This window comes from Clarias gariepinus, chromosome 5 (genome assembly GCF_024256425.1).
Source record: "Clarias gariepinus isolate MV-2021 ecotype Netherlands chromosome 5, CGAR_prim_01v2, whole genome shotgun sequence".
NCBI classification, from domain to species: Eukaryota; Metazoa; Chordata; class Actinopteri; order Siluriformes; family Clariidae; genus Clarias; species Clarias gariepinus.
The window spans coordinates 19,022,600-19,037,983 of NC_071104.1; the positions used below are offsets into that span (position 1 = coordinate 19,022,600).

The following is a 15,384-nucleotide window of genomic DNA, read 5'->3' on the forward strand; positions in this document are numbered from 1 at the left end:
TTCTTTCAGTTTTCCCCCCTTGGGTTTTATTTATTTATTTGTGCCTGAGAAAGAGCCTCTTTATAGAAATCGTCCACCTGCTCAGATGGTTTTTGTTGCCTGCTGAATCATGCCTTATGTCATTAGAAACTTTATCTGTGCTCTGACTGAGCCTCCTATATTAAAATAACCACATGCCTCTATCTCCTACAAATGCATTATAGTTTCTCTTTGGAGACCAATGTACAAAAGCTTAAGCACACAAATGTACAGAGTGAAAACTTAATGTGTACGTATGTAGTGTGCAGTTTCTGATATATATACTGTACAGTAAGCACATGCTGAGATTCAAGTGCTCCATCTTAATGTTCTATCTTATCAAATATTGACACTGCTCTAATCATCCATGGGTTGAAATCTAACCAAGCTCCAGCAGATGTAAATGCAGGTGTCATTGATACTGTCACTATTACAGTGATGCTGCCAGGTTACAGGGATCCACCAGCTCAAATCAGACAGTTTTGTGTAGTGACTGGCAGGGAAATCCCATGCTCACCTGATACAGTATGTTAGGGAAGATTTATGCAGCTGATGGGAAGTACCTTTAATAAATATAACATTATGCTCTTTTCTGCCTGTATCCTGTAAATCCTCTCCATCTTTAGTGAACACTTTACCTACTTTGTCCTCCGCTGTTAGGGAAACATAATGTTCGAATCATCCTGTCCTAGACTTGGTGTTCTGGATTGAGGTGTGAAAGCAAGGACCGTGCTGCTGAACAGCGAAACAGAATAAGAGATCTCAGATGAACCTGTAATGCTCCTCAGGCTCAAGCCTTGCCAGGAACATGCTGTAAGGAGAGGGAAATAAGCCGAAAGCAGAGAAACCTTACTAATCTGTCTTTATCTATGTTTAAAGTCAATCTGATTCGTTTTTTTCCCCCACTATGATTGTGTTAGGCTGTAGAAATACGCTGCTCTTAAATGGTATTATTTCTTTACTATCTGCCATGGTCGTTAAATATTATTGAAAGTGCATCTGAGGACAATCAGATGTCACTTCTCAAGTGGTTTGATATTTAATATTGGGAACAAACTCTAACCTGCAGATTCATAATATTAATCTCTATGATGTTATGTATTTATTACAGAATGTGTTCAATACAAACTATAAGAATAATATTTATATTGCTCACACAAATTATAGACACACTCATATATATATGAAACATAATATATTTGTTAAGCAATATCCTCATAATATAACGTTTAAGAGTTTTGACGAGTAGAGAGAATTTTTATTGAAACCAAAGGGAACTACAATGTTTTATTTTGTTTGATAAGATGAGGACAGGTGCTTATAATCATATTAAGAAAAGCATTAACATGGGGGTTTCTTTGTGTTAGAAACTTACACACACGCCTTGGATAGCATTTAAATAGTTTTTTTTATTTATTTTGTAATAGATTATGTACGACTTCTTTTCTACTTACTGCTTCTCTTAATGAACATATGATGAAGCTAAGGTTCCAGGTAAAGACAGAATGATATTGTTCTTTTACACATTTTTCCTGACTGTTACACTGCGTTTAAAGTTCAATACACCAGCATTCTTCTCATACATGAATTCCAGCAAAGCAGTTGCACTAGGGTTAACTCTTGGATTTCATAGAATACAGCCTTACAGTATGCTCTAAAAAAAACAATAATCTCCTTTTTTTCCCACGGTTCCCGATTGATATAAATACTAGAAATCTGTTTTATGTGGTGCTGTGAGTGCCGTTTGTAAGTACAAATCTTTGAAGACTGATGAAAGAAGTGAGAGACAGGAAACCAGATTTAAGTCATCTAATGGATTAATAGGTGAATATATGACTAACCTTTGCCTAATTCTGTTCTAATGATGCTCCTTGATTGCTGTGCCCTTTGCCGTATGTTTCTCAATGAGTTTAATAGGTTTGTGGATAATGTAGTCTGGTCATCTCCCTGGCATATATATGATGATAGGGCCAATATGTCCTCCTGACCTTTCCACATGGTGACAGTTAGGGATAAACCTCATCAAGTCCCAGCCCAATATCTCCATAGAAGGAGAATCAAGGTTATATGTCAGGGTCTTCTCCAGTCTTTTCTGCAAGCTTGAAGTGTTGTGCATTTAACCATTTAACCATCTTGTACACACACTGACCAGCTGTGCTATTTAGATACTAATTTCCTCTGTTCAGCACTGCTGTCAAACACATAAGTAGTTTTGATTCACCAGTTGTGTTTGTTGTATTTGACATATAGGTTAGGCTGTGTGCATGTCACTGATTTGACAGTGATTGGTGTTTTAAACTGTGCCACAATACATAAGTGCCTCTGTGGTGACTTCTTACACAGGGGAATATTGATCACATTAGAATTGCAAAAAAAAATGGAATATTCCATCAGTATGGCGTCAATGATTTAGGGACCCCTGTTGATTATTCATAAGGAGGGATTAAACGGACCAGTCTGGGTAAATATGTAAATAGTTAATAGCAAGTGCTGTAAACCGGCCATAAACTTCTTTGGATGCTGAGCTGTAAAAGATGGGAAAATACCAACACATAGGTTTAAATTATAGATTGTTTCTTTTTTTTTTTTCTTTTTGTATAAGCTCATTTTCCAGCTGTCCTTAGGTGCTCTGAACTCCTACAATGCACCATAATTCTGTTGCAATATGAACAGTGTTTTTTCACACAATTTTTGCAATACTTGCACTGCCTGGTCAAAAAAAGTCACACACTCCAGTATTTTGACTCTTTGTTTGTTGTAATTAATTTAAGGCAGTGTGCAATTTATGCGTGACAGTGATTATTATTGCTACCAGAACCACCATTTCACAATTTGAGTTCTGCAATATACCACCATGGAAGAAAACACCATTGATATGATTCAGTACATTTAGGTCATCATCTGGCTTCATTAAATTGTAACATTTCTGAGCGTAGACTTGACCAACTGAAGCACCCCCAAATCATACTGTAACACTACCTTTAGAGGATTGTACAGTGGGCACATGCAAGCTTACACATGCTCGTGATGCTCATCACTTTAGATGTGAGGTCAATTTGAACCAATTTGAAGTCCAAACGTTTGAAGTTTTTTATTAGTCTCACTAACAAGTTGTTTTTTTTACGAACAGATATCTCATGGGTGTTTAATCCCAAGCCTGTGAGTTCTCAGCACATTGTATGTGCATATGTAGATATGCTTTTACTTTCACTATTAAACATAGTTATGAATTCTACTAACATTTTGTATGATGCATTTTTATCAAGCCTTTTTTTTACCCTTCTGAAATGGTGACTTTTTAAAATAGATATTTATTTATTTATTTATGGCTGGGCAGTGTATTCTAATGCCTTTTCTAAATTGCTTTTAGCACAGCCTCTCATTTCCATGCTTTACGTCTTCTAAGCTGTCCTTGTTGGAGTCAAGCGGTAGTCCTCACAGCTCATGGTGCTCTGCTACCCTGAATACCAGTAAAGTGAAGTGTTTTCAAACAGGACAAAACATACTGGGGAAGTAAAAGAAACGTGGTCACCCATCAGTTTTCAAACCATGTGGTAATCCCTAACCCAGCGGTTAGATTTTAGATCTGCATGTTGATTGTCTTTAAGCAATGGCGTAGGATTTTGCTTATGGCTGTGCAACGAGGTCTGCTACAGTATAGTCCTCATACATATGCATTATGTCAAGCAGCTATCAGGGCAAAGTTCGACCTTTGTGGGTAATTTATGCCCAGGTATTTGGCAGCTGGTTAGTTTGGTTAAATAAATCATTTATACAGCATAGGGATGTAAAAAGAGAAATAGTGGCACACCAAAATTATGAATTTGACCAAGTGGTTGTATAGTTATCCTAACTTGTCACCGTGTTTTGGTCATATTTCCTAATTGTTTTCACACATTGGCTTCTTTTTGTGCTTTTTGTTTTGCTTTTAATGTTCATTGAAATCAAATTGCAATTCCAGTAAATCTGAGTATCTGGTAAGTATTCTGAGTATGTAGTATTATACTGAATATTATTCCACTAATGTTTTTGTGGTGTTGTTGTTTTTTATCCTTTCCCAGGTCTTCCGGCGATTCTGTGTGTGGGGGGATCAGGGGTCTACTTTCCAGGATTTTTTGCGACGGAGGCGGAGTGTGTGCGATGGTCGAACAGACTGGCAGAATGCCTGGCTCCAGACACATGGCTTCCCTACCATACTAATAAAGCACAAGAGTAAAACGACCAAGAAAACATCATCACCTTAAGAAAGTGGTACCTCTGCTGATCGTGTGTCCTTGAGAATGGAAACACAGATAGGACTAAAAAAGACACAGATTTTTTTTTTCCCCTTTCCTTTTATTCTAACTCTCTCTTATCACTCATGATTTGGATGAGCCCAAGGAGAGTCTCAAATCTGTCTCTCAGGCACCAAATAATATGGAACCCAAAGGACGTACTGCCATGTCTTGTGTCTTGGTGACCCTTCTGTCAGATTCAAATGCTGGTCTGTGTTGAAGACTCTGTTCGAGTCACAGAGATTGCAATTATATCTGTAACCCATCTCGCTGCACTGTAGTCTCTATTTGTATACCGTATTTCAGTGTTGCTACTTCAGATCAAACTGGTGCTGGCTGCTCTTGTGATTCTGTTGCCTCAGTTTGATAAAAAGCTGGTATTGGTGGCCCGGCTTAGGGACAGCATGGCATAAAGGAGCTGGGCTGCAGACATTTCTACAGTTTACACAACGAGTCTCTTTGTGCTGACCTTCTTTGTGAACTGTGTCTTTACTTCAGGTTCAGCGATGCAGCTACGTCTCACACTTTTTCAGGTGCTTCTGAGACCCACCTTCAGATGTCACGGGCATTAAAAATGGCTTTTGTGAACTCTTGTGGGTTCAGGTAAACTCTCAGTGATATCCCAGGGTGCACTTTCGTCTGACACAAGCACCACTTTCAGATGCTAAGCACACATTTAACCGAGTGGAGAATTGCACACTCAGTGCCAACACAGACAGCAGACAAACAGAGTATAACAAAAATATTAAAATTTAAAGTGTATAACACGGGAAACTACAACTTCTGTAATTTCTATCTGACGTAAGACAAGCGGAACTAATAACCAGTTAGTTCATTAAAAGCAAACATACGTGTGAATTTAAATAATAATTTCACCCGATTTTTAAAAGTTGGGAGAAACCATTGGACTGGAGTTGATGCCACTGTACAGGCAGTTGACCATGTTACAGCACAACAACAGTGCAGTGTAGAAGTAATTAGACAGGGACACCATCCTGTACTTCAGCAAGGATACCAGGAGCTTATGTTAAAGCAATGAAGTATACAGGCATCACTGTTTGCTGTCAGGAGAACATTGTCATTGTGCAATTACTTGAAGTTCACTGTATCTTTTCTGGCCTTGTTTGAGGCCACGAGCTATCATTTGTTTTTAATTAGTACAAGTAAATACCATCTCAAAAAGATGAAAAAACAAGTGTTCAATTTGTAATATATACATGTGCTTAATTCGTAATGAGACATTGCTTTCTGTGTTATCTGTCTAGAGCTTCACATGGACTGGAAGTGTCCAATATAAAGAACTGCAGTTGTAATGATCAACATGATAAGCGCCTCTTCATACACTTCTGAAGTGAACCTTTTAAAAATAATGATATGAAAATGTCACGTCTGCAGTGACGCTCAAACAGTTTATATAATCAGTAAATACCCGTCATCTTTGCACGGCAACAATCACTTCTCCGTATGTTCAGTTATTATTGTTTTACTTGGACTTTTTTTTTTGTCTGTAATTTCTTGACCTTCATCAGGCCACATTTTAGTACAGACCTGTTTTTTTTTTTTTTTTTTTAACTATAGTAGGGTTATTTCAGATGTGTTCTACTGACATGATTGAAATGGGTCTCCAAACTTGGTTTCTTTCATGCTTGGGTCAAGATAAAACCACACATTTACCCAGTTTTATTGAGACACAGCAAAACGTCTGTTCAATATGAATGTAAGAATGTTGAAGTAAGCGCACACTCATACTACCTGTGAAAAATAAAATGAAATATCAGAGAGAGAGAGTTTAATAAGTTAATGTAATTTTCCTGGAGACAGATTGTTAGTTGTAAACTACAAAAGCACATTCAGTGCAAAACCACCACTGATGTTCACGTTTATTACAAGACTAGTCTTATTCAAGAATCTATCATTTAATCATTTAGTTTCTATGTAATGGATATTATTTGGTGATTGTAAATGTATTTATGAAATGATTTTGTAAATGAAACATTTATGATCTTAGAACATAATTTAAAGTGACTTGCATAGTTGAGATATATCAAGGCCATATATGTACTGAGTGATTTAATGAGAAATACATAGCTGCCCACTCCCATAGATTCACACTGACCCTTAATCAAAATACCCTGCCAGAAAGGTTTGTTTCGACAAATTAGAAATGGATTTTCAGGCTTTGCTTTCTGATCAAACTAAAGACTGCGGGCCTAAGATCTGTGCCCCGTGGTTTGGCATTGCAAGTAAAACCAGGGATTCCCAGAGGCATGATGAAACACACACCATTGCTTGACTATGGTGTGTCACTTTTAACACTGTAATCCAGTGCTGTTGGGATGCTGGATACAGACCAGTTATGGTAAACAGCTCAATGTTCTGTATGATGTTTGCAAGCAGAATGATTTTTTTATTTTTTTGTTTGTTTTTGCTTTGCTACTGCTATTCAAGGTTAGCATGAACTACATACTTTGTTTTGTTCACCCAAATTGATCCTTTCTCATAATGCCTGTAATTCATGCACATTACAAACAAGTTTGTAATGACAACTATTGTGCAGTAGGAGCCCATTTTTTTCTACGCATTAGTTTAAAAAAAAGAAGATACCTTAGAGCATGAAAAGCACACTGCACTGTTACTTTGTGTTTAGTGTGCTGCGTTGTGATCATACAGACATATCATCTTCCGTCTCATCTGGTGCTGTGGAACTTTCCGGACTCCTGTGTGGACATTGTGTTTTATCCATGTAATGTGAACTTCCCTTCTCTCAAAAACAGCATTTTTAAAATGATTCATTAGTTCTATTTTAAAGAAGGACCTTGTTGAGGGGATCCCTCTTCCTTTTTTAGTCCGCTTCCATCCCCTCGGTCTCCCAGACAGAAACGGACAGCTTTAGTTCCTGTGCTTGCTCAATTTCTCTGAACTCGTTAATGAATATTCCTGCATCAACGTGGATGTTGCTGCATTTCTGAAGTCACTGTTCCCACTTTTTCTTTGTCATGTTCTTTTTGTGCATTACAAGATGTGTATCTAACTATTGCTCCAATACATGCGTGTCTGTGGGAAACATATTTTGTTTTAATTATGTTTTATAAAACTCCTGTACAGCAATAAAGCACACTAGTGCCAATGTCTGTGTCTGTTTCACTGTCTTTAAAGCACCTGCTATTAAATTACTTTTAATAAAATTTTCACTTGGAACTAAAGTGGGCTAAGTTGGGAATAAATGGCATGGAGCGATAGGGGATCATTTTGAAGCATTAGACAATATAAATGCAGTGGGTTTTTTGTTTGTTTGTTTTTTAATACAGCTAAAATGTAAGAATTGTAATTACAAAATCATGAATTGCAAAGAAGCTATCAAAACTAATAAATTCATGACAATATCATCCCTCATAGGCCCTTTAACTAAGTGAACAGGTAGTCTTAGATGCAAGATCCTGGAGATCCTGGATATCCTTTCTACATACTACAGCTGTGTTTTGCCAAGTCCAAAAAGTTCACTTTCAGTCTCACCTCACATGAAGACCTCATATAACTCTGTCACTAGGTTGTTGAGACATAATGTATACTGGGGTTCTCTGTGGGACTGCTCATCTGTCCATCATTCAGAGATTCATATTACTGCAATATAGAAGTCAAAACTTTATGTGATCACTTCATTTACAGAAATATGTGCCATGTAAGGCCACCATAAATAATATAATGGTCTTAAAGCCATGGGATGAATCCCATTTGTTTTTTTGTTTTTTTTTGTCAATGTTCTGTACCTGATTTCTTCCACACCAAACTTTGGAAAACAATATGAATGCCACACGTCTGCAAGCCCATTTCCATTGTGTCTCTTAGAGCCAGTGAGCATACAAAATCATTCTGTACAATTGTGTGCTCCCACCTTGTGCAACAGTTTTAGAAGGGCCCATGTATGGGTGTGATGGGCCGGTGTTCACAAACTTTGGCCATTTGGCACTGTATATGGTGCCCCTTCACCCATTTACATTCCAGGTTGCAAAATGTGAGAAAATACAAAAAGGCAGCGTTTAATGAGGAAGCCAGATTGATTTATTATTTAATGACTTGTTAAAGCATCTTGCTGTACTTACTAAGTGATTGTGATTTTTGCTAAGTCAGAGCAGCAGGTTTTTTCAGTTGTTGTCATTCACATGAGCATGACAGTGTTGGCACATAACACGGTTGATTAAGATCAGAGATCCTGGATATCCTTCCTGCATGACAGAAACAGAAAACATCCGTGGTTATATAGAGTGCTTACGTGGTTTGTAATGCGTGTGCTTACGATAAACTCGTTGCATAATGCAGGAATGTGAATGAGAACAGGGAGAGTGTGTTTACTGAAAGGCCTTACTGACTGGGTGCACTTCCTTGTGTAAACTGATTACTCTTTTATCGCCTGCTGGCTCATAAAGACAGCCCCGGTTCATAAATCACACAATACACCACAACACGCAGTATAAATCAGAAATGGTTAAAAATATAGATGCTGTAAAAGCATCATCTGAGCTACAGGAGGTATACAAGTGTAATCCATAGGTACTGTGCTTTTTAAAATTGTGCAAAGATTTATAAGGAAAGCATGATGAGAATATTGTGTACATAAACACAGAATCGTCTTTATGATTACAGCAGCAGTTGCTATGTACAGTACAGGTCTAAGGTATCTAGGTGAGGTTACCCATTGATGTAAGGGTGGGACTTGGGCTTAAGTTATGTTTGAGTACAAACTCTTGTTGAGTACAAGAAGAAGAAAGCGATTCTTTAAGCTCCAGATGCAGAAGTGGAAGGATTATCTCAGAAGTTTAGAATCTTGGGAGATCAGGCAAGGGGGATCTGGAGAGCAATAAAAGCTTCAGCAATAAAAGTGTATCAGGACCAGGCTTTAGCATCACATCCAGCAGAACAAGAGCACATCAAGAGAAAACAACTTGATAGATAAAGAAAAAAAAAATAAGAAGAGAGAGATTGGCAAATTACTAGGTGGTGGTTTGAGTGGAAATAGATTTTAACGTCACCCTTCTGAACTTGTGCTATCATCATACAGTATATGTCAACAGACATTTAAGCATCCACAGCAACTTTAAATAGAAAAGTTATAAACAAAGCCATATAATTTTATTGACATAGCATAAAGCAGAAATATTGAGAGGAAGCAGATTCAGGTGAGAACCGGTTTTCTACCTGTCATCCCAAATTCAAATTCAAATTCAAATTTATTTGTCACATACACAGTCATACACAGTACTAAATGTAGTGAAATGCTTACACGACCGCCAGTGACCTTAAAAAGAGAATTAAAGCTTATAATAAGTAATAAATATGAATAAAAGAAATATGATAGAAAAATTAAATAAAAAATAAAGATTTAATTAAACTAGGAAAAATAGAAGATAATGGATAATCATCCCTGGATAATGATTATTGTTAATCCCTGGATAATGAGTTACCCTTTAACAAAAGTGTTTATCAAGTTTATATCTAAATATATGGTTTATATATATATCACACAATATTTCATAATTACACACATTCATAATTACAAGTGACTTTTATTCGAGTCTAATGTGGATGCATCTGCCTTCTGTATTTGCAAATATGGGCTATATGTCATATGGCAATATGTCTTTGCTTGTGTCTTCTGGCTTAAAACGTGACATATTTAATCGATCACTCATTCATTTTAAACAATAGATGTGATTTTAGCAAAGTATGCGTGGGATTTTGCAGTGGAGGTTGGCAAGCAGTCTTACCTGCTTTTCTCAGCTTTATCTGTTTGTTTGTTTGTTTTTATCACTTCTATGAAATCACTGTCCTGCTGGTGCTGACTGGCATCAGCGGGTGCCCTACCCATGCACAGAGGCAAAAAGTTTCATGAATTCCAATCTGACTGTTCTCATTCAAGTCACATGAACTCTCAACCTCTGGAGGTGTTTCATAACAATGAAAAATATCAGATTTGAGCATTCCTGGGTAAAGCAACCAAAGCCTAAGCCACCATGCTGCCATATTTTAAGGTTGATAAATAAACTGAAGGTCAATAGTACTGTCTGCTTTAAATAAACCAATTGTGTTGGTTATTTGGTTAATAAAATATAAATCAAAAATGTAAAATTATTTAAAAACATAATTTATTTGAAATATTTCAGTAATGTAATTTCCTTTTAAAATCTTTAAGGCTTACTACTATCAAAGACAATGAACATACTGTAGCAGCTGCATCACCAAAGAAGTAATATTTAACATGTTGTGTATACATGTACATCTTACTCTCAACACATACCTCCTATATGCACACACTGAGAGATTACAGCATCAATTCATAATTCTGTGCAAGTATTTTAGTTATTACACATACTGTAGTGAAAAGGTGGCAGTTAACATTAAACCCACAGAAACATGGAACAAAGGACAATTGCTCACATCATTCTTTCATCAAATACCTCCTATTCCTCTCTATTGCATGTTTAGTATGAGTTATTGCACAGACTCTTAGATATGCACATATTTTCAGTTATTGCATATGCTGTGGTTATTGTGCAAATCCTTTTAATGTAGTTACAGCATGAATTTGTAGTTGGTATACATATGTTGCCCCTTATGGTACAAAATGTAGGTTCTTACACGTCTTGTAGTAATGCACTTTTTTTGTTTATTTTACATCCTAGTTATTGCACAAATTATTCATTTTTGCTTGTATTGCAGTTATTGACATGGCATATAGTATGCCTGTGATTGATTGTGGGGTACAGTTATATAGTGCACTCTTGGCTGCCTTCAAAAACAAAAAACATCCTGAGGCTGGACGTGAGACCCCCTATTGACCTGAAGCCTTTTGGAACCATCCATAAAATGATCGTGCTGAACACTCCTCATAAACAGGAGGAAGTATACTGTAGATGCTTTCAATGTCTGCTAACTGGGTTTTAATGATGTCCTGTACAATTTGATGGATTCCTTTTTACTTAGCTTTTTTTTAGGTAGGTATTTTGCACCATTTTAAATTGTTAAATGTCTAAATGTAAGAGGGTTTGTTCGCCTTTCTAGTCAATGCTGAATTTGACAAAGACTGTACAACATATAATGTGCATTATTGTTCAAGGTTATGCTGTTGTGCATCTCTATTGGCTATCATAGTCTGTTAAAATGTATTAAACAGAAATACTTTACTTTGGTGATACAGTTCTTAGGAAGTGCTAGTGTAAGGAACTATCAGATCTTTTGGATGTCAAAAGGTTAGAAGTTTGTTTGTACAGATCCATACCAACTGTCTTGCCCAGTGTAGGTCTTAGATTTCTACTCTTGACTAACTGGAACCTGATGTGGTCTTCTGCTGTTGTAACCCAATTGTCAGGGTGACACAAGAGCACTATATCTTACAGTACTTTGTCAAATATACTAAAGAAAATCTTATTTCATCCAAACATTTCACTCTAGCTTATTACATTTGTTTGGATATTTGAGATGCCCAAATATGAACATGAAGAAAAATTGAATCAGATTTGCACCACTAAAGATCTGCAATATTACAAAGGGTCTTTGACCTTCTTTGAAAATACCACAAATAAATAATATGATTTTCTTTTTTTCCCCGGGCAGCACAACAGTAGAGTCAAATTCAATGTAACGACACACACACACACACACACACACACAGATTATTGTTGAATGAATGACACTTTCTTGCACTCTTTGCAGCTTCCGTTTAATCTATAATTTTGTCCTTTTTGATGTCTTTGTTGGTAAAGGCCTACATCTTCTACATAATTTATAAAACATCTCCCCTCAGCTAAAATGTGATGTAATTATTGCCTTGATCGTAAGGGCAACTAAAAAGCAACACAACAGCAGCACAAGCCAGTAAGGAGACTTCCAGAGTGATGCTGATGCAAGACTTCATGAAGAAAAAGAACTGCTCGTTTTCCTTTCTCTGAGGACTAAACGCTCAGAGGACAATGCAAAAAAAAGGTTGTTCTCACCCAGAATCCTCTGGGATATGGGTTAAAGGGAATACCTGAGTGTTTATAGATAAGAACGAAAACATTAAAGAAACATGAACATAAATGCTACTGGGGTTATTTTAGGGTGCTTATGGCATCGATATTTTATTTTTATTTTTTTTATTCAAGACATTATAAACATAATAAATAATCATAGACAGGGATTTAGTGTAAATCTTCCAAGATTATGCTTTTATGACAAATAATCTTAGGGTTTTGGCAAAGTATAACCGGATCTAGTAAAGACGCATGCTTCTGTGTGACCGTACGTGTGTGTGTGTGTGTGTGTGTGTGTATGTTTATACATATTTATACTTGTTTTAAAGAAGATGCACATGTGTGTTTATTTCCTGCACATGGTTTGAAACAATTAGACTGGGAATTGGACTTCCCTTTCATTCACAAACAATATTCTCAGAGCAGTGTGCCACTCACTGAATTTGGAGAACAGATTGTTTTGACCGCATGTACTGGTTTAGGACGCACAAGTGTCCCAAAAACTAAATTAAAAACAGCATGTTCTCAGGGCTGTTTTTAACATTGTCCATTTGTTGCTTCAAAGCAGAAACAATATTCTGTGCATGTACGTAAGTGTTTGCGAGTGTGTGTGTGTGTGTGTGTGTGTGTGTGAGAGAGAGAGAGAGAGAGAGAGAGAGAGAGAAACAAATAGATTGACCTTTTTTATAATCAAATGTTTTGTAAGACACAGCCTTATTACCTTACTACACATTATGTTCTGTTTCATTTCCAGTCTGCTTGGCAGTACACGCAGAGAATCAACGATTAGTCTCAGGAAATATTTACAATGCAGCATTTGCCAATTTTTGCTTTTATTATTTGTAAGGCTAGTTTCTACAAGAAACCCCAGAGTAAAAAGGAAACGCCATAACTAGTACTATGTATAGAAATACAGCCCTAGAAAAAAAAGAGACCACTGCTAAATAATCAGTTTTTCATGCTTTTTTTCTTACAGGTGCATGTATTGGTAACATAAACTTTTTTTTTTTTTTGTAAACCGCTGACAATATTTTTTCTAAATTCAACTATTGTTATTTAGAGTGCATATTTAAAAGAAATGGCAACATCACAACAGATCAAAATAACGTAAGATCCAGATACGGTATTTGCAGAGCTTTAACAACTCAAATAAAGCAAAATGCAAATCATTTGTAAACAAATTGTGTTAATGCCTTATCTAAATAACATTAAGAAATCAGTATTTGGTAGAATAACCCAGGCTGGCAATTCCAGCTTTCATGCGTTTTGGCTCTCCAACAGTTTTTCACATTGCTGTTGGGTAACTTTGTACCACCCTTTTTGCAAAGAAGCAAACAGCTCAGCTTTGATTGATGGTTTGTGACCTTTTATCTTCCTCTTGATGACATTCCAGAAGTTTTCTGGAGTAAATTGCAGTGCTCTTTTATTTTATTAAAGGATGTAGATTAAATAAATCTATACAGAATCAGTTGGACAGATAGACAGAGACACACACATACAAATGGATATAGATAGATAGATAGATAGATAGATAGATAGATAGATAGATAGATAGATAGATAGATAGATCGATAGATAGAAGGTATATAGACACGCAGACAGACAGACAGACAGATAGATAGATAGATAGATAGATAGATAGATAGATAGATAGATAGATAGAAGGTATCTAGATAGATAGATAGATAGATAGATAGATAGATAGATAGATAGATAGATAGATAGAAGGTATCTAGATAGATAGATAGATAGATAGAAGGTATCTAGATAGATAGATAGATAGATAGATAGATAGATAGAAGGTATCTAGATAGATAGATAGATAGATAGATAGATAGATAGAAGGTATCTAGATAGATAGATAGATAGATAGATAGATAGATAGATAGATAGATAGATAGATAGAAGGTATATAGACACGCAGACAGACAGACAGACAGACAGATAGATAGATAGATAGATAGATAGATAGATAGATAGAAGGTATCTAGATAGATAGATAGATAGATAGATAGATAGATAGATAGATAGATAGATAGATAGATAGAAGGTATCTAAATAGATAGATAGATAGATAGATAGATAGATAGATAGATAGATAGATAGATAGATAGAAGGTATATAGACAGACAGACAGACAGACAGACAGACAGACAGACAGACAGATAGATAGATAGATAGATAGATAGAAGGTATCTAGATAGATAGATAGATAGAAGGTATATAGATAGATAGATAGATAGATAGATAGATAGATAGATAGATAGATAGATAGAAGGTATCTAGATAGATAGATAGATAGATAGATAGATAGATAGATAGATAGAAGGTATCTAGATAGATAGATAGATAGATAGATAGAAGGTATCTAGATAGATAGATAGATAGATAGATAGATAGATAGATAGATAGATAGATAGATAGAAGGTATATAGACACGCAGACAGACAGACAGACAGACAGACAGATAGATAGATAGATAGATAGATAGATAGATAGATAGATAGATAGATAGAAGGTATATAGATAGATAGATAGATAGATAGATAGATAGATAGATAGATAGATAGATAGATAGAAGGTATATAGATAGATAGATAGATAGATAGATAGATAGATAGATAGATAGATAGATAGATAGATAGAAGGTATCTAGACAGATAGATAGAAGGTATATAGACAGACAGACAGACAGACAGACAGACAGATAGATAGATAGATAGATAGATAGATAGATAGATAGATAGATAGATAGATAGATAGATAGATAGATAGATAGATCAAGCTCTTTATGAATCCCAAAGGGAAATTATAATTTTACAGAAGCTACTTCATGAATTATACAAGATAAGTTTAAAAAAACAAGAAGGGGTAGCAGACTAAACCAAAAGACTCAGTGTTCAGCAGTGTTTTAATATTTAATTAGTGAATTTCATATTTCAAATATGTATCAAAAAACATTAAGAATGCATTTAATACCCATTGATAATGTTTAGCATCAGTAACATAAATACCAATACCATACTGAGAACACTATCCTTTTAGCAACTTTAACCACTCACTAACTCATCGTCTATACCACTTTA

At 35.8% G+C, this 15,384-nt stretch overlaps 1 protein-coding gene across 3 annotated transcripts in view; it reads left to right on the forward strand.

The window, feature by feature from the left end:
* Positions 1-6,205, forward strand: part of myo16 (myosin XVI) — a 132,141-nt gene extending 125,936 nt beyond the window's left edge. For 2 of the 3 annotated variants that reach the window (XM_053496130.1, XM_053496129.1), the window contains exon 35: positions 4,080-6,205. In XM_053496130.1, coding sequence (XP_053352105.1) covers positions 4,080-4,262 — 183 coding nt within the window. In that variant the 3' untranslated portion in view covers positions 4,263-6,205. The remainder of the gene's footprint in view (positions 1-4,079) is intronic. The other variant, XM_053496131.1, reaches the window with a different exon arrangement.
* Positions 6,206-15,384: the final 9,179 nt, after the last annotated feature.